Source organism: Meleagris gallopavo, chromosome 21, assembly GCF_905368555.1.
Source record: "Meleagris gallopavo chromosome 21, MGAL_WU_HG_1.1, whole genome shotgun sequence".
In the NCBI taxonomy this organism is placed as follows: domain Eukaryota; kingdom Metazoa; phylum Chordata; class Aves; order Galliformes; family Phasianidae; genus Meleagris; species Meleagris gallopavo.
In genome coordinates, this window is record NC_139424.1 from 6,273,012 (window position 1) to 6,292,201 (window position 19,190).

The window sequence follows — 19,190 nt, forward strand, 5'->3', positions numbered from 1 at the left end:
GTGTGAGTGGGGTGGTGCATCCCCGTGCTCCGGTGGCACAGCGCTGGGATGCGGGCGGTTTCCCCTCTGTGCTATAAGAGGAGTTCCCTCTGGGTCAGGCGTGTGTCACCAGAGCTAAATTTACCCGCAGCCATCACTGAGGTGCGGCGGTGAGTCAGCCTATGACAACCTTATGTCAAGGGGTGGAGGGGGCTGCCAGCCCCCAGCAATGCCCGTCCCAAATCAGCGTTCAGCCCGTGGTGCCCCGAAGCAGGGCAAGGGGACAGCGGGATGCTATTCCTGGGCTTCCAGATGTTTGGGGGAATTTGAAGACTTTCCAACCTCTATTCTGGCTTAGAAATGTAAAAAGGAAAAACAAAGCTCACATTTGGGGAATGAATGAGTTCATCTGTTCTTATCCAGGAATACTTCAGCTCTTCGCTGCTGTGGGAGGAGGGGGAGGAATGGGAAGGAGGGATGCTGCTGTGTAGGTTTGCGTGTTCAGAGCTGGGAAGGGTTTAACAAACGGGCTTTGAGGAATGGCACCTGAGACCAAATAACGGGAGAAATTCCTTAGGACCCACAGGCTATGGTCAGCCATCCCTACGAGCTCGGCGGGAGGAGATGTTTTGCTGGGAAGGCTCCGTTCCCCCCTCGTTACAGCTTCACAAGGTGAGGAGTCCTTCAGCAGCCCCAACCACCCTGCAGAGTGGAGGCAATGACGGCCACTGGTCGTCACATCTCTGTGCTCAGCTCAGGGAGAATCCCCACAGCTCTATTTTAGGAAACCTGGAGATCCGGCAGCAGCCAGCAGAAGGAAAGGGTTGAGTACGGAGTTATGGGTGCCAGAGCAAATCCTGACGTCTCCCTGTGTTCCATTGGGAGCTTCCATGGAAAGCGGCTGGGGAAGTGGTGACCAACTTTGTGTCCTTCACCCGAACCCCCAAACATCACACAAACTTACTAGAGGTGAACGGAGAGCCTTTGGTGCTCAGCAAGAACCATATCCACACGGAAATGGGATGTAAACCTCTCGCTGTTCCTTCTCCTATCTATTATACATGAGCCATCAGAGCAGAGTATTAATAAAACAGGAGCAAAAGCACTTGGCACTGCCCTCTCCTTAGCAAAACAGTGGAGCAGAGGCCATCAGCTCCCACCTCTGAGGTCTGGAGCTCCATCTGCCCACTGCTCCAGGACTGCACCGGGCGGAGGGAGCACTCTGTGCTGTGGGTGATAGGATTCACACTGGGAAAAATCTGGACGTGGCAAAGAAATAGGGTTCAAAATGTCTTATTGTGGTGCAGAGCCCAGTGGGAGATGGTGTTGTGATAAAGGGGAAGGGCGTGGAGAAGGCTGGTCTGGTCTGAGTGCTGCCTGAGTGTTCAGGCAGTGCTTCGTGGTATGAAATGCGGGTGATGGATCCTCAAACCACAACTGTAGCTTTTGTCTTTTGGGAAAGAAAAGGAGGTATTGGTCCTATCCCTGCCTACTGACAGCCCAAAGCTTTGTTGGGCTCCTTCCTGCAGCCACCATTTGGGATAGGAATGAGGGGATGGAGGAGGCTGCTGGGGGCGGTTGCCCATTCAGGAGATCTGTGGTTTTGATCAATAACTTGAGGATTTGGGTTTGGAATGTGTCTGCGCTCTCTCCTCGTTGGCTGTGCAGAATGCAGAGCTGCAGAGGTGAGGTCTGGTGGCAGTGCCACCACAGCCAAAATGCTGCATTGCTTTCAGAATGGGGAGCAATAATTAAATGAACAGTTTGAATTTGATACATTGTTCTCATTAAGACAGAAGAAGCAAGTCTGGCTTTGACCATGCATGTTACATTTTAATTCTTTTCTCATGCCAAGAAATACAAAGGAAGTATATAAGGTACACCATATCATCCCGCAGAAAAAGAAACATCGACCAGCAAGGCGATTCCTGGAGTGTCCATGGCATCGCTGAGCACTCCTCCAGTTGGGCTCTGAGGATTGGGGCTGTGCCCTGGGACACCCCTTACTTTGAAAAGGCTGCTCCCCTCCCTCCCTCCTTCGCCCCCTTGGCTTGTCCGCAAGCATGGGAGATTTTAGCTTTGCCAAATTTGGCATTGCCAAAATGAAAGAGTGTAAGCGGAAAGAAAAGAATTGGCATTCAATCTGCAATCAGTTCATGTTGGGCAGCGATGAGCGGCCAAGTGCTGGGATGGGGCTGGGGCACCAGGAATGGGAGCAGCCCATAGGGGTGGCTCAGCTCCATCCTGGGCTCAGACTGAACAGGAGTGGGGTTGGTGTTTAATTGGCAGCAACTGGAAAGGAAGGAAATAATGATTAGGAAAAGGGAAATCATCCCCAGTGCAGCAAACTGGGAAAGCTCTTCTGCCATTTTTCTCCCTTTGTGCTAAAACCCTTGTGGTCCTCTCCACCAGCAGTCATCAGTTGGACACTGAGTGTTGTGCATCCCTTCTGCCTCATGGTCACTGCATCCCACAGAGAGCCTGGCTGAAAACACAGTGCTGCAGAGAGCAGCTCCTGGAGAGTCCTGTGTGCAGGATTGGGCTGCAGAACACACCGGGAGCTCAATGGAGTGTGGGAAAAGGGTCTGGTTGGTCCTGGGAGCCTTCTGGCACAGCACTGGAGGTGGGTTGCAAGGAAGGAAAACCTTTTGTCCGGCTGTAGAGGTGTTCCACTGTGTCTAAGTGTGGGATGAGGAGCACAGAGATGTATTGAAGAGTGCAGGGCAGTGCAGTTGTATCTAGCCAGAAAGGAGATGAAAAAAGGGAAGGAGTTGAGGGGTCTTTGTGTTTTATGGTTTTAGAGGGTTTTTTTATTAAGTTGTTGCTCTCTCCTGCGCTCAGATGGCTTCTGGTGCCTCTGCTGCACCTCCGGTCCTGTTCTGTACATCCTCGAGGTGGTCCTGGCTTGCAAAGAGCCCTCTGGAAGCACCAGATTCAAAGGACGGATCCATTCCCTCCTATTTATGTTGAGGGGGAGAAATAACTGTTTTCTTTTCTGAGCTGCTGGCACACGTGACTTGGAGCAACTTTGCCATCTGTGCGATGAGAATAGCGCAGCCCTCACCGCGGGGCTGCAGCCGTGGCGAAGCACTTCAGGTCGTGAGCTGGAAGGCTTTGTGTAATGCCAGGGCAGCGTTCCATCCTCCATTTGGTGCTCTCAAGTGCTGCAGTTTCCCCCATGTGCGGACCCATCTCATCCTCAGGGATCCCCCCTCCAAGAGGGACAGGGGATCAGGTGTCAGTGGGCTCTGCACATGGCCAAGCACAGAGCTTCTCCAGCCCTGAGCGTGCAAGAAATGAGTTGCAAATGCAGGAGATGAATTTGGTCTGTTTTCAGAAGCTCGCAGTTTGCAATAAAACGCAGGCAAAGGGATGGGGCAGCCCAGGAAAGTGCTGTTGTACCGTGCTATTGCTCTGAGTCCCTGCACCCCTTTTGAATGTAAAGAAAAACATAATAGTGGGTGCAGGGATTTGGCTCTCCTATCCCCTGGGTTCAGATTACCTCTACCCAGAGGAAACCCTGTAACAAAGAGCAATTAAACAAGTGACAAGAGAACAATCCCGTCTACATCCCTATGGCGTGAGGATTTATGGCACAGCAGTTCTCCCCACTGCCTCCCCACGTGCCCCATGCTCACCAGTTTGGGAAGGATGCTCAGGGGCTCCTCTCGGTGCACCACAATGTACAACAGCTCCCACATGGCCAGAGCCCTTGGACATATTGGGTTTGGTTTGGGGATCTTCCAAATAGGGTGCCCCAAAAACACCCCAACGTCCCAGGGCAGGCTGTGGGTGCAGCTCCCATGTCTGTAATTTGGAATTATGGCAGCAAAGTTTTGCTAAAAGGAAGGCTTGTCCAATGCAAAGCCAATGGGCACAGCCAGGAGCCATCTGCAAATGTACAGCAATGGGAACCTTGCTCAGTCTGCACAGCCAAATGAAATGCCAACACCAGCACCAGCCCACAGTGGGAACAGAGAGGTTGGATGGGGCTGCATAGCATGGAAGACTCAGCTGGGAGCAGAGGGGCTTGGAACGATCATGGGGAGCAAAAAGTCAGCATTGTTTACATGTAGTTAAATACAAAATGTTAAAAAATAATAATACTCATGACCCGAGCCCAGCACGCTCCAGTGGTGCTGGAGGTGTCTGGGGTGCAAAAGAGGGGTAATGACAAGAGCACGACTCTGAACTCCTCCATCCCTCTAAAGGTCCCCTGGAGCCCTCAGTTGGAGCCCAAAGAGGTGAGAGGAGACGAGTGCGGCTGTAGGGCCGGATCTTGCTGCAGCTCTTGTGTGACGAACACGACCCAGCAGGTAGGAGGGCTCTGCTCCTCAGTGCCGCCGCTGTGGGTTAACCAGGACCTGTGCTCAGCGCCGGTGGCATTAACCTCACTTGGGTGGATGGAGAAGGAAACGTGTGGTTGCACAGAGAAAGCGTGATCCCTTCCGTTAGCGCTGCGCTCCCATGCAGCAGCGCCCTGCTCCGCCAGCCCTGACATCAGATGTGAGCGATGGAGGGGCGCGAATGGATGAACAGACACGGAGAACATTCCCAAAGGCATGCAAATGGTCATTGTCTCTTTTTTGTTTGTCTTTTTTTTTCCTCATCAAAAATACAAAAGCACCCACCGCATCTCCGAGCACCGCCGCGCTCTGCAGCTCGCCCTCCTCATGCATGGAACACCGCTCCGCTCCTGGTGGCAGTTTGAGCTTTTGGGTGTTTTTTTTTTGTTGTTGTTGTTTGTTTGTTTTCGCAGAGACAGAATTCAATGATTTAAAAAGCAACAAACCCCCCAAAACGACAGTGCCAAGGTCCTTAGGAGGATTCCTCAAAATGCCGCAGTCCGCCCTTAGGTTTTCCTTCAAACAAGCTTCGGTCTGGAATCTCCCTCCTCATCCTTCTGTCCATCCCCCAGTGTGGTCTCCCCACCCTGTTGGAGGGGAATGAGGTAGTGGATTTCCCCTTCTCCTCTCTGCTCACATCCAGTTCTTGTCCCTCGTCCCCTCGCTGTGTGCCCATCCCCTCTTGTCCCCAAAAGGCGGAGGAGCAGCCACGCACATTCCTCCAGATGGGCTCCGCTGTCACAAGTTTTTGTTGCAAGGCTGAAAGTAAAAAAACCCCAAAAGGAGCGCTGTCTTCCTCCTCTTCGAGGTATTTGCATGCTACGTCTTCTAGGAAACTGTAAAAGAGAAAGAGGGTCTCAGGGCAACTTCCAGCAGAGGTGCCCCTGATGCCTTTGGGGTTTGGGCCATGGAGTGGGCGAGATGTGACATTCCCATGTCCCCAGGTGCTCTGAGAAGATGGCTTTGTGGTTGGGAAGATCCCCACACACCCACGGATGGCACCACTGGGCAGGCTGACTTGTGGCCTCCGTCCCTCATCCCATCAGAGAAAGCCACCTCAGCCTCACTAAGGTAAGTCCTTGGGTTACAGCCAAAATACTTTTTGCCTGGGGGATCTCATATGGAATAGTAGAGGAGGACCTCAAATTCTGGTCCTATTCCTGCTGCAAGCATCCCCTTCTCTGGGGCATATTGCATGTGTGCTGTTGGTGGTGGACATATCAGCACAGCATAGCAGTGCTCAGTGCCTCATGCTGTGTGGGAGTGATGTGTCCTATGGGCAGGAGTGTCCCATAAACTGCCCATGGAGCCCCACGGACAGGGGAAAAAAAGGAGAGGTCACTGCTTGAGCTGGAGAAATGAGAAGGAGGTGTTACCTCGAACACTGAGCGAGACGTAGAGCACGATGATGATGGTCCCCAGCACGATGGAGACGATGCTGAGCAGGCGGGCCATGCGGCCCAGGCGCCGGGCTCCATCCACATCCCCCTGCTGCCCGCTGTTCCGCGACTGGGGGGAAGCATAGAGAGAGGCTCCTGAGACCGCAGCCCCAAAATTCAGCAGCTGTGCCACCAAGGGACATGGATTGGATCCTGGCCGATTGGTTGTCCCCTGTTCCCCAAGAGTAGGATGGCGAAGAATGGGCTCAGGTCTGCATTTGGGTGAGGCCTGGGATGGGAGGCGTTGACCAGCAACAACCACCCCTCTCTGGAGCTTTTATGAAAACAACTGGAATTTGGGACTTGGGTCCCCGAAGTAATTCATTAACTGGGGGCTGGGATTGGGAAGGCAGTCACTGGTGGTCTGGGGTCCATAGGGGATGGAGGGAACCCTGAGAGCTGGAGTTGGATCATTCAGTGGAACCAACTGAGAAGGGTTTGGGAGGGAGGAAAATAGGATAAGGAGCTGTAAGGCCCGTGTTCTCAGCTGTTGGGGGGGCTTGGAGTGGGGAAAAGGCATAGGAAAGAGAAGCAACGTGGACAAAGAAGAATTAAGAATTAAGGATGAAAAAGTATCAAACAATTACACTTTCCTTTCCAAAAATGTGCATCTCAGATGCACTGCGCCATGTGTGAGCTTTCTTGTATTGAAAACAAAAGAAAATGAGCAGCTGGGAGAGCCAGCACAGCTCCAACTCCATGCAACTCCATTACCTCCAATGCCCTCAGCTTGCATCTCCCCACAAACGGCGATCTGGCATCACGTGGCCAAATCATTGCACTGGTGTTGAGCTCAAGACCTCATTCCCTTTGATTCCCTATGGCACACCTGACAGACAACCCCAAAAATCAGCGGTGCACAGACAAGAGCTTGTTTGCATTGTAGAGCAGGAGGGGAGGAAATGAAGCCCCATGGGATGGTGCAGAGGGACAGGGGAGAACACAGCCATGCAGGGATAGATGGGGTCCCTGAGCTGCTCGCTGTCAGCTCCCGGCATTTGGGATTTTTATAGGCTCAGATGTTTGTAACCAAGTGTAATGTTTTTGCAGGGTGTGGGTTAGATTGCGGTGAAACATATTTGCAGCTCTAGCTGTCTTCCAAGGAAAATATATGGGCTAACAGATTCGACATATTTATCACTACAGCTTCTGGAAGTGTTTAGTGATCGTTTATCCTGAACAATTCTGAAAAATACATCAGCATCAGCGTGGCGTGTTTAGCAAGCATTTGGTCCTGCACATATATTATTCATTGGAACGGTTTGATTATAGCTGCTTCCTATCAGCCACCCTATGATTTTCATTCTCCATAAAACCATGACCATTTTCGTTATTAATCGAGATGCAGAGGAGCCCCAAAGGGCAATATGCCAGCATTGTGCTAAGGGACTCGGTGTCACAGGGAATCTTTTAGGGAACACAACCCAGCACGGAGCTGGGACTGGAAGGGACTCACAACAAAATGCATGGAGCCAGGTGAGTGCCATCAGGAGAGCCGTTCTGTGCCAGTCCCACGGACAGAAAGACAAATGGTCGCAGCCTCTCTCCATCTATGAACTGGCTTTGGATGTGCTCTGCTGAGTGCCACCCATTACTCAGAATCGGTCATTAATCCTCCACACTTGCATTTGGTTGAAGAAAACATTCCAGGGGAAATATAAATCACCACCAGACTGAGATGGATGAATGCACCATTTACATGAATAACACACAGTTTGACTTCTCCCACACCGCTCTGTAGCAGCAGTATGGATTTGGGGCCCACTGTTTTACTCAGTGTGGGTTCTCACTTCGTGTTTCACTCCCCCTGATCTGCTCCTGCTGTTGGGTGCTGTTGGGTGAGCTCTGCACTCCCATGGGACTCTGGCTCTTCTCCAAGCAGATGCACCCCAGGAGCAGTGGAAGAGCCCCTAGGTTGCTCATTTCCCCAAGACCGCCAGGAGCAGGAAAAGCCTGGGGGCTGGAGCTTATTTGTTTTCCCACCCCTGGCCCTGGGCCCTATGGGGATCTGAGTGCAGCGTTTGGAAAAAAATAATGATTTATGAGACACTAACTCCACAAAGCATTCATTTGCTTCCCTCTCTGCTTGCCGCTTATTGCCCAGCAAAGCTTTCATGTGCAAAGAAGCATTGACTTAGGAAAAGAAAAAACACAATTGCAGAGCTAGAGGGAAGTCGGCACACTGCAGGGAAGCTGCCCACCCCCCAGCATGAGGGGTACCCGGGTGCCATGCAGGTTTGCAGGCAGCTGCACAACCCTGGTTCTGTGCTGTGCGGGAATGACGCCTCTGTATTTTGGGTGGAGAGTAGGGGATGGCCTTCCCTGAGCATTTTCAAAGATGAGATTTGCCTCCGTTGCAAATGCATGGTGGGGAGGCTGGCTGGGGGCTGTGCAGCAGCAGGGGAAGGGGGTGGCCGTGCTCGCGAGGCTCTGCTGAGACAAGTGGGAGGCGGCTGCCTTTCTTCTCTCCTCTGATGTCGGTGTGTTTGCTGAGGTGTGGGGGATATTTAATGGAGAAAATTGCTTTTTTGGGACAAATGTGGGAGCTGCAGGTGCAGCCTTCCTCCCTTTGAAGTGTCTAAGGGCAGAAGCGAGCCCCCCTGCCCGGGTCCCCCCGGTGCTGCAGGGTTGGGTTGGGCTGCTAAGGGGTGGAGAGAGGGAGAGCCCTCGCCCGTGCCTTGCTGCTCCATCCCAGCTGGGAATTGGGCTGATCACGGCCACCGGGAGAGGAGAGGGCATGGAGTCAGGACAGGGCGTGCCTGAAACCACATCCCAAATCCCGTATCCTGAATGAACCCACATCCCAAATTCCAAACCACACATTCCGAATTCCAAATCCCGTATTTCCAAATCCCACATTGCGCATCCCAAATCCCATATCCTAAATCCCAGATCCAACAGCCCGGGCTGCCCCACTCCATTCCTCCGTGAGCTGTCCCAGAGAACCCCAGTCGAGGTATGGGAGCAGCAGCACAACCCTTCCGAGCTCCGAGCCCCGAGATCCGATCTCCGAGCCCCGAAATTCGAGTCCTGAGCCCCAAGAACGGATCTCTGAGCCCCGAGCCCCAAGCTCCGAGCTCCGAGCTCCGAGCCCCGCCCGGTCGCTCTCCGCCCCGAGCCGCCGCAGCACCGCGGACAGCGCCGCAGCCCGGTGCCGCCCGTCGGGGCCGCACTCACCATGATGGAGAAGACGAGGGCCACCACGTTGATGGGCCAAACGGGGCAGAAGCAGGAGAAGATGGCGAGCACCAGGTAGTCCCGCGGGCGGCCCTGGTCGGGAGCCGCCGTGCTGGTGGCGGTGGAGGAGGCTCTGCCCAGGCTGAGCCGGGACGGCGACAGCGGGGCCGCTTCCAGGTGCCCGACCGACACCGACTTGTAGGAGAGCCCGTGCCCGTGCCCGTTGCGCTCCGCCTCGCCGGCCAACGCGGCCGTGAAGGACTTGGAGCCCCGGAGGCCCTCCCGGCCCTCGGTGGCCGCCAGCAGCTTCTCGGTCTCCTGGAGGCGGCTGGGCAGCACCGTGCCCGAGCCCGAGCCGGAGCCCGAGCCCGCGGGCGCGGCGTCGCCGCTCGCCATGGCCCGGCGGAGCGGGCTCGGAGCTCGCCCCGCCGCCGCCGCTCTGCGCTCGGGGCTCGGCGCCCCGCGGGAGGCCGTGCCGGAGGAGGGGCCAACGGGGCTCTGCCCGCGGGGCAGGAGCGGGGCAGCGCACCGCCCCCGGGTTGGCCCGGTTCCTCCCGAGAAGGGGATGCTCGCCGGGATGGGGAGGGCCGAAGCGGGAGGGAAACCCCCTATGGGATCCTCCCACCCACCCACCCACCCTCCGCGCGGTTTCGTCCCGCCCCGCGGAGCCCCCCGCGCTCGGATCCCCGGACACAGCAGCGGGTGAGAGGGGCGGGAAGGAGGATGGTGGCGGCCCACCGAGCCGCCTTCCAACGGCGGCTTTTCGCCACCGGCTCCGAATTCTCCCTCCCCGCTTTGCCGGGGGATTCCCGGGCGCGGAGTGCCACCTGCGTGCCCGCCCCGCTCCCGCAGTCACTCCGCGGGGACCCGAAGAGCCGCTGTTCCCCTGCAACTCTCCACCCCGCAGCCTCCAGACAGAAAAGGGATCCGCATTTTGTAACTGTGAAGCTGAGAGCCTCGATGGTCTCAAGTGTTTTGTCTTTCCCATTCTCTCATCTCTCCGAACATTTATTTCCATCCGTTTTGCTTTAACACCAAAATGTGGGGTAAAAACTGAAAATAGAATTGTGATGGAGAGGGATTAGTGCTAGGGTGGGCGTGGGTTTGGTTTGGCTTTCACATCTCTGGATCCTGGTGTTCCTGAGCTCACACCACGGTGTATGAGTGCTGGACACAGGCAGAGCCTCGCCCCGTAGCAGGGGATGCTGATGGGAGACATAGGATTCCTCCAGCAGCCATGGCTGCAGCCCTCCTGGAAAGGGGAACATCTGCTGGAGATGAAAGCCAAGATGTCTCACACCGGCAGCGCTTGGAGGAGGATCCTTTGCTGAGCAGAGAGCTCTCTCTCCTGGCTGCTACGGGCTTTCCTCTGCCAGGCTCATTTCCCAGCTCCCCCACCCCACCCTGGGTCTAAAGGAGGAAGACTGGCACACGAGGAGCTGAGGGCTGAGCCCTTCCCTGTCCCAGCCAGGAGCTCGGTACCAGACTATCCCAGAGATCCACTTTGCAGTCACCAGGAGGAAGCACGAGCTTTCCAAAGGCAGACATCTGTCTCTCTTTCCTCTTCGTCCAGGCTTACCAGTCTGTCTCCGCACCAATATGTGCACCAATGGGCTTAGCATTAAAAGTACAACCGCGTTAACCTTTCCCAGCCCCTGCTCCCCTAATTCATCAGCTGGAACCAGAGCCAGGGGCTTTAGTGTGATCCACACACACCATCTGTCCACCTCGCACACACTAACAGCCAGTGCCCCGATGCTGGGTTTTTAAGTCATGTTTTCTCACAAAGCAAGCAAAAGACAATAAATAATGGTCACAATTTCCAGCAGAGAAACCTCACAAGAAAAGAAACTGCAGAGCTGGCCCTTCCTCGAGCACAAAGCAACCTCCTCCACACTTCCCAGCTGAGTTTCCAGGCTTTGCTGGGCTCACGGCACCTCAGCTGAGCTCCACATCCCACTGCTCCCACACAGTCCCATCCCACTCCCCGCTTTGTTACCTTCCCGGCACCGCCTCACCCTCCCTGCTCTGTGGCTCAGTGGATGGGGAAGCATTGGAAGCCAGAGCTCTGCAACCCCCCCAGCTGCCAGGGGAGCGGTGCAAGCGGGAGGGCTTGCAGGTTGCTTGCGTGCTTCTGCTGACTCCCCACGGGGTAAAACACAGGGCTGGCTGCTGGGCGATCCTCCTGCGGGCTCTCATAGCACTGGAGTTGGCTCTCGGGAGGACAGCAGCCGTAACCCACAGCACTGGGGGGCACGAGGCGGCCGTCCCGCACGCCCTGCCTGCGGCACTCGGAGTGGGTGCAGGGCCAGCAGTGCAAGGACAGGGACAGAGCGGCGATGCGGTGGATGGCTCTCCGGAGGGTGGCGATTTTAGAGAGCCTCTTGCCTCCGAGGTCGTGCTTGAGGGCCAGCCGCAGGGCATTGAAGGCTTGGTTGTAGTCCAGGATCCTCTTGCGCTCCCGCACGTTGGCTGCCATCCTCCTGGCCTTGGAGCGTGCCGGCCTGCTCCTCTTCCTCACCTTCATCTCCTCGGTGTCCCCCAGGCAGGCGGTTGCGTTCCTCCCCTTAGGAACCCACATCTTCTGCCTGCAGCATGCTCGCGGTGCTGCACCCACCTCCAGCTCCTCTTCCGAGCCATCAGGCTCTCCCAGCCGTGCTGCAGCTGCTCGGGACATGGCTGTGGTGAGCAGGACGGGGCAAGGTGCTCTTGTGGTCCTGCCTTCCCCAGGGCTGCCACTCACTGCTCTGGGGTCAGGCAGCCAGCCCTAAAAACCCAACTGCCGTCACGTGGCTCCATCCCAGCCCCCAGGTGCTGGCCCTGCCCAGGGGATGCTCCCACTTAGAGACCTCTCAGATCCCCAAGTCCAGCCTCAGACCACCCCCACCATGCCCACTAACCTCGTCCCTCAGTGCCACATCACTGGGCAGGTGGCAAAGGAGCAAGAGTGCTGTCTGCCTCCTGCCTTCCTGCTGCTGGGAACACTGCTGGGCCTGCCCCATATTTGCCCTTATTGGTGGAGATGATGAAGCTCCTTGTGCCCCAAACCTCCTTGTTTCCCACAGCTTGTTTCCTAAATCTCCTTATTCCCCATGGGTCTCCCAGCTATGGGATGGAAGCCATCAGGAGGGCCGGGCTGCTTGCAGTTGCATTCCCTGTCCTTTTGCCCACCTTTTCATTAGAGAGCAGCTGCTAAATGCCCTCCTGCACACGAGGTAACAATGTTTTGAAAAATGGCCCTGGAGAGTCATTGTGACAAATTGTTGGGGCTACTGGTGCAGAAGCCAAGCCCTGAGAGAACATGGTCCCCTTTATCCATCCCTTCTTATCTGATCATCCCGCAGTGGGGTTCATCAATGGCTACAATTAGCGGGACTATTTGTCTATTGCCCTTCTCCTCTCTTGGTTCTTTGAAGTGGGAGCTAATTTAGGTGCCTCTGCTTCAGAAACCCCATAAATCAGGAGCAAGAGCCTGAGGGAGTGGGGAGGATGAGGCAGTGGGACTTCAAAGGGAAATGAAGCTTGCAAATAGCTGAGCACCCACCTGTGCTCACCATGACCCTCTTGTTCTCCCAGTGGCCTTCTCGTCCCCCAGTCCCTGCAAGCTGCAGGCCCAGCTAGGAACAAAAAGCAATTTAATTTTCTGGGGGGTGATTTCATGCCGGAGACTTAGGGAAATGCCACTCTGTGATGCCGTGGGGATGCTTTGTGGATGCAGGAAGTTGAGCCATGCACACAGAGCTGAGACAGAGATGTACCCATGGCCCCTGTTATACCCTCATCCTACCCAGAGCCCCAGGAATAGCCGTGAAGCTTTGCTGGCCCCAGCCCTGCAGGGACTCAGCCCCAGCTCTCGGAAGGACCGGACCATAAATCACAGCTCATCGGATGCCACCTGCTGCCTGTAATTAGCACAGCCCGCCGGGTGTCCCCACCTCGTCCTGGACATTTCCTACCTACCTGCCCATTACTGGTGGGCAGGTGGGGAGGGACACCTGCCTGGGGCTGCTCCCCCAGCCCCCCTGATTTATCGCTTTTCACTGGGGAGATTTATGGGTTGGGATGGGCAGCCAGAAATGCTATGTAAAGCTCTGCTGGGCTGTCTGCATGTCAGGTGATGGAAGGGCTGTAATTATCTGTCGCCACACATAAATCAGTCACTCACAGCACCCCCCCCTCCTCCTCCATCTCCTGTAGAGGATCTCAGCACTGGGGATGGGCTGTCTCTCCAGCACAGGACAGGGCATTACCTGGCACTGTCCTCACCTGGGCTCCAGTGTCACTTCTGTCACTGGCCCCAACGCCCAGAGAGGTGTTTTGGGAGTCTCTGCCCCACCATCCCTAAGGGGATGTTGTGCCAAAAGGAGTCCCAAAGCCCTCCCCATGGGAGCAGCCACCGCAGGGACAGGAGCAGCCGCTCTGGAGATGGAGGAGGCGGCTGTTGCGACACTTCCTGGGATCATACGTAAATGAATAGGGTGCTTTCTTCCTGCTGGGCCACAGCCAGGTGGCAACAAGGGACACAGGCTGTGAATCACCACCCTGAGTCACCCACACCTTCCTCCTGTGGCGAAAGGGAAACGCCATTCCTGTGTGAGGCGTGGGGAGCAAACCACTGTGCACCAAGCCAGGTGTCACTGATAACAAGCCAGGTGTCACCATCAGAGTATCATCGTGCCAGGTGTTATCGTCAGAGCACCACCAGCCTGGGGATGCTGATGGCCATAAGCCCAGCACGTGGGCTGGGATAGGGCAGCTTCCACTATTCAGCACCACTGAGGCTCACTTCTTGCTGGCTGAGAAGCAGCTCTTTGCAATGTGTGGGATGGTTTGTGCCACTTGGTTCGCTGCTCTGATGCTGCTGGCAGCAGGCACTGCCTCATCTCAGCACCCAGCATCCTCCTGGCACATGTCAGGATCTCTAAGGTGGACCCTCACCAGGAAGGGCTCGGACCACCTGCGGGTACACGATCCTCCCAGCATCCTCAGCATCCTCCTAACAAGTCAGGAGCTCCTGGGGAGACCCCAGGTTGCACCTTGAGCAGGAAAGGCTGCTGGTACGAGTGCTGTGCTAGCACCGCTACCTCAGTGAGGTTCCTTTAACCTGGGGGTGGCTTCCTTCGGAGTTCCAGGAGTAGACCCCGAGATCCGGCTGCAGAGAGCCGGGCCGGGAGATGCCGGAGGGCGGTGGTAGCGGTGCTCCCGCCCCGTCGGGGCCGTGCCGAGGAGGAGCGGCCGGGGGCGGGCCGGAGGGGCCGGGCGGGAGCCGACGTCAGGGCCCGCGGCAGTGGTGGGGGGCGGAAGGAGGAGGAGGAGGAGGAGAAGGAGGAGGAGGAGGAGGAAGGCGGCGGGGAAGCCCGGGGATGGCAGCGGGCGAGGAGGCGGCGGCGGCGGCTCGGGCGGACTTTGCCCGACATTGGCAGGAGGAATTCCCGGGGGAACCGGCGCCCCGCATGGAGCTGGGCTCGGTGCGGGCCATGGAGCGGGAGCTGGAGCGATGCCGCCGGCACCTGCGGCGCCTGCAGCGGGCTCTGGCCGAGGAGCGCTTCAAGGTGCTGTACCTGGAAGCGGCCCTGGCCCGCGCCCCCCCGCGCCCCCCGGCCCCGCCCCGCCGCCGCCCGCCCCCCGCCGCCCCCCGCGGCAGTTCCCCGGAGGGAGGCAGCGACGGCAGCTCCGGAGCGGAGGACGCGTCCTCGGCAGGTGGGTGGCGGGGGGGCACGGCCCTGCGAGTCGGTGTCCGGCAGCGGGGTTGGCCCCCCGGTACGGCGGAGAGGTCGTGCTGCCCCGCGGCACCCGCGCCGGCTCCTCGCCGGGCTGTCCCCCTTTGCACGGTCAGGGGGTTTCCCGTGCTGTCCTCCCGGGCCACCCTCACGTGCCACATCCGAGGACGTCGTGCTCGTGTCCCCCCACCCTGTGCCGTCCCCTGTGCCATCCCCGCACGTGGTCACGGCACGGCAGCGGAGCTGAAAATCTCCCCAGGAGGTCCCCATCACATCGCCAGGAGCCACTTGAGTCTCAGTTAACATCACCCCCGGCCCCGTGCTGTCCTGCTCTCAAGGGCATCCTGTGCCAAGGCCCCGTCCTTGGGCCGATCCCATGCAGCCACTTCTTGGAGGTGCCACCAGCACAGCGGCCACCTCCAGGCCTGGGATGCTGCACAAAAGCCACTTCCTCCAGGTGTGCCTTAGCTCAGGGCTGTGAAGTCCTGCAGCCTCTAAGGCAGACGTGTGAGGTGTCCGGGCATCCTGAGGACACATTATTTTGCAAGCTGCTGCATGCTTCATGGCACTGAGGGTGCAAGCAGCCAGCACTGTCACTTTGTCCTACTTCCAGCGACCTGGAAGTTGTTATTGCATCATCCCGTGTGCTTTCATCCCGATTCAAACACAGCCCTGACAGCCAGGAGATGGCACTTACATTGCTGACTCTGCAACTGACTTGCATTAATTTTGCTCTTGCTCAGTCTGTTGGGGTTGATTTGTTCCCTGCCCCAAACAAACTGAGCCCAAACAATCGGCTCCCAGAGCTGTGGGCTGTGTGGGTGATGGTGATGGTGACAGTGGTGGGCTCTTCCCAGCATGTCCCATGCAAGCCCTTGGCATCAGCACTGCTTTGTTGTGCATTATAAGGGACTCAGTGTGTGCTGACATTTCACAGCAGAGTCTGAGCGTACAATAAGCAGCGTGTGGCTGATGACTGGATCCCCCTTTCTAGTTACGTGTGGCTCATTTATTGCTCCTGCCTTTTCTTCTCACTTCTCTTTATTGTCCAGCTGTAGCTACCAATTCCTGATTGCAGTGCTGCTTGCCAGCTGGGCTGTGATGTAGTTGGTAATTTGGTGCATGCTGTCTGGTTTGGGCTCCCCCAGTATTTTCATGAAGTTTGGGGCTCTCCTTCTGTAGGCAGCTGAGCTCACGGTAACATAATGCAGCAGTGCTGGGTATTGCCTTTATGGGAATTACCATGGGAAACACAGTGGTTTCCGTTAAGTAGCTTGTGATTAATCTGATTTAAAGCGAGGATATCTACAAGATGCCTCCGTCTGCAGCTATTGCATGAGAGGAGGGCATGTGACAGCCAGATATGTGATGCTGGCATTGGAGATAACGCCCTTTCCAGCTCGCTCAGGACCAACCCAATCGGAGTGTCAGCGAGCAGATGGCTGAAAGGAAGTGTGCAAAGGGCTGGCATTCCCTTCATCTGGCCATCACCTGTCCTTATGCCGGGGACTGAGAAGGGGATTGGGGGATTGCATGTTGCGGGGATGCTCTGAGCTCAGTGTTTGGGTTGCAGTCAGAGGAAGAGCACCTCCATGCTCTGTTTCATTGCTGGGAAGTTTAGGAAGAGGCCTGCTTTACCTGAAGCTGCTTTGCTGCGTGAACTTTTCTTGTGGACACACTGCAGCCCAACAGGATGAGAGCAGAATGTTTGGTGTTGGATACAGCACAGCAGGATGCTGTGAGTGAAACCCCCTGCATTCAATTAGCTGGAATCACATCTCGTGGTCTCTTCCATGAACGCAACCGCCCCACGTTTGCTGTGACCTTGGGAAGTGTGACCCGAGTCCTGGGGGCAGCAGTGGGGTCCCCATGGCACAGGAATAGTGAGCACAGCCCCAGTGGAGGCTCAGCTCCACCCCAGGCACCTTGTGCCCTGCTGATACCTCATCCCCCACTTGTGAGATCCCCAAAAGCTCCAACAGAAAGGAGAACGGAAAACAGCACACAGTCCGAGGTTTGTCTCCGTGCATCTCTTTCTGTCCGGAGCAGCTCGTGGTGTGCAGGAGGTGATGGAAAGTGAAATGTTTTGCTGTCACCTTGTAGCATCTCTGTACATCCGTTTCCTTCCCTTTACAGCAAGGAGGGGCTTCAGGCAGGAGCTGAAGCTGTAGGTGCGTGGGTGGCCCCGAGCCTGGCCATGACATCTGTGTCCTCTTTATTTTTTAATTTTAACTTCATAGTGTTTTCCACTGTTGGAAGAGTGTTTGTTTGAGTTTGAGTGTGCTGCGAGTTCCTCTTCTGGTCTGGGAAGGACATGCAGAGTGGCAGTGTTTAATTTTAACTGCTTGGGAGGGAACAAAACCCCAGCATGTGTGTGTGCGAGCCCTGCCTGGGACCTTTGAACCATCCCCATCTGCTGTGGGGCCCAGCACTGTGCTGGGGGGTGCAGGACAGGGCGCTTTTCCAAGCACCAAACTGACTGGGGATGGAAGGGGGGTCTGGGGAGGTGACACTGGGGCAGGTTGGCACCATTAATGAAAACTGTAAAGAAGTGCCCTGCGGGGCCTGAATACATTTGCATTGTAAGTCCTACCAGGGCCGTGAAATCTATTTTGCTTTTCTTTTTTTTTCTTTTTTTTTTTTTTTTGGCTGGAAAGACACTTCTGTGCAGTGAGGTCTTTGCTGGTGAGATTCCCCCTCCATCAGCTGCAGAAAATCTTTTTCCCATTTTCTGCTGGTGGGGGATGTGTTCCCTTGGGTCAGAGCAGGGTGCCCAGGTTAGGCAAGGGCTAAAATGTGCATCTGTCCAGGAAAAGTGGTACATTTATCCCCAGCATCTCTGGGTTCCTCCTGCAGACCTTGTGGCAGTGTCCACAGGAGCAGCAGCCTCTGGACGTGGTGTTGCTGTTGGGATGCACTCAGATTTCCCCTCCTCGCCTCTAAAAAACATCTTAAAATAGGCTTGGCTTTTTCATCCCTCCTCTCTTTATCGGTGTTTGCTAAGCAGGAAGATTTGCATATGTAGATGAGCAGCAGCGACGCCTCTCGGCTCCCTTGGATGCGTTTCAGGAGCAGAGTCTGGCCTGGGGCTGGGCGGGTCTGCCCTGCACTGAGCCACAGCCGCGAGCTTTGGGATGGAGCAGAGCTCTGGCAGATGGAGACCTTTGTGCTCGGGGCGGATGCTTTCTTCCCGACTTGCCAACCACCATCTCTTCCTTTTCCTCTGCAGCCCCCCGGGTTGGTGCTGGGGCTCCTCCAGCCCCTCTCGCCCTGCTTTTGGCTGCATGTTCTCCACTGATTCTTCCTCCCCCTCTCTTTCCCCTCACTGCCCGTCCCCAGCACCCCAGGGCCACGTGGCTGTGGTCGGAGCATCCTTTTGTGCAAGAGCCCAGAAATAGCAGTGCGTGGGCTGCCCGGCTACGGCCAGCAGATGCCAGGCGGGCGGTGAGAAACCCAACAGGGCACGGGGCTGCAGCGTAGGGGCAGGAGGCCTGGGCTCTGCCGTAAGAATGCACCCAGCTCCACGAGCTGTTGTGCCCAGAGCCATGGGCAGAGGCTGTTGGGGTGTGTTAGAGTGTGTGGTTCCCACTGTGGGAGCCACCAGCTGCTGGGTGTCCGTGCTGTGGCACTGCTGCTGGGAACTGGGTGTGCTCCATGTGCAGGAGTAGGGTTGTGTTTGTTTGTTTTGGTTTGGGTGTTTGTTTGTTTGCAAAGGCGAATAGGGTGGAGTAACCAAAATAAAGCACAGGTGTCTGGCCCACAGGATATATGTTTGCTGCATTAAGCCATCAGTGGTGGTATGGGGATGGTACTGCCTTGGGCATCTTGGTGCATACCGAGCATTTCTTCACCCCAAATCCATGGGATGTTTCTACGTGGCTCCAAATGGCTCCTACCTCCATGGAGCAAAGTTGGGCTGTGCTCTTCGCTCCCTCCCTGAGCATATCTTGGCTGCAACACTTGCTGTTGTCACTGCTGGCTCTTTGTGGGGTGTTTGCACTTTGGGGAGATTCCCTCAGTCCCCACCAGTGCTGCTCAGGGGAGGCACAAGGTTCCTCATCCTCATGCTGATGCACGGGGGGAGTGATATAGGCATACCATGCACAGACAATCAGCTGCACAGGAGATGCTGAGCGCTGCCTGCCCCCATTCTGTGTGGGGCTGTGCTGGTGCTGCACGCCCACAGTGGTGCTGCTGCTCTTGCACTCAGCATCTTCCTCTCTTGCGGAGGATATGTGTGCTCAGCCCTGTACCTCGCCATTGTGGGGGCCTGCTTCTGCAGTGCCTATGCATGCATGCCTCCTCCCTGCTGCAGCCCGAGCAGCTGCTGCCACCTCCTCCTCCTCCACCTCCTCCGTCCCTATCCTCAGCCCTGGCTTATGCTGCATGGGCTCAGAGAGTGCTGCTCAAGCACAGGAGTTGAGAAGATGGAAGTGGCTTTGCATCAGGGCTGGTTGTGCCTTGCAGTCATTCAGATGGGGGCTGCTGGGTATAGGAGAGCAGTGGATGCACTCATTGTGTGGGGCAGT

The 19,190-nt window shown here is 56.4% G+C and overlaps 3 protein-coding genes across 3 annotated transcripts in view; 1 reads left to right on the top strand and 2 right to left on the bottom strand.

Moving 5' to 3' along the window:
* Positions 1-1,787: 1,787 nt before the first annotated feature.
* Positions 1,788-9,435, bottom strand: TRARG1 (trafficking regulator of GLUT4 (SLC2A4) 1). Its single transcript, XM_085240840.1, has 3 exons — positions 8,942-9,435; positions 5,702-5,834; positions 1,788-5,161 (listed from the first exon to the last, which is right to left on the bottom strand). Exons 1-3 carry the CDS (start codon positions 9,335-9,337, stop codon positions 5,154-5,156), a joined length of 537 nt encoding a protein of 178 aa, XP_085096966.1. The 5' UTR covers positions 9,338-9,435; the 3' UTR covers positions 1,788-5,153.
* Positions 9,436-10,035: 600 nt separating this feature from the next.
* Positions 10,036-13,378, bottom strand: BHLHA9 (basic helix-loop-helix family member a9). Its single transcript, XM_010722181.3, has one exon. The coding sequence runs from the start codon at positions 11,616-11,618 to the stop codon at positions 10,977-10,979; it is 642 nt and encodes a 213-aa protein (XP_010720483.1). The 5' UTR covers positions 11,619-13,378; the 3' UTR covers positions 10,036-10,976.
* A 911-nt stretch (positions 13,379-14,289) lies between these two features.
* Positions 14,290-19,190, top strand: part of ABR (ABR activator of RhoGEF and GTPase) — a 30,371-nt gene continuing 25,470 nt past the window's right edge. The window contains exon 1 of the mRNA XM_085241052.1: positions 14,290-14,641. Within this exon, the coding sequence (XP_085097178.1) occupies positions 14,305-14,641 (337 nt within the window). The 5' untranslated portion in view covers positions 14,290-14,304. The remainder of the gene's footprint in view (positions 14,642-19,190) is intronic.

What these genes read in the sequence shown, in the direction of transcription:
- TRARG1 (XM_085240840.1), bottom strand. Translation starts at nt 9,337, where the DNA reads ATGGCGAGCGGCGACGCCGCGCCCGCGGGCTCGGGCTCCGGCTCGGGC. An exon ending in CCCTCGTCTTCTCCATCATG is followed by an intron (nt 5,835 to 8,941) that starts GTGAGTGCGGCC and finishes GCTTCCCCCCAG; the next exon opens with TCGCGGAACAGCGGGCAGCA.
- BHLHA9 (XM_010722181.3), bottom strand. Translation starts at nt 11,618, where the DNA reads ATGTCCCGAGCAGCTGCAGCACGGCTGGGAGAGCCTGATGGCTCGGAA.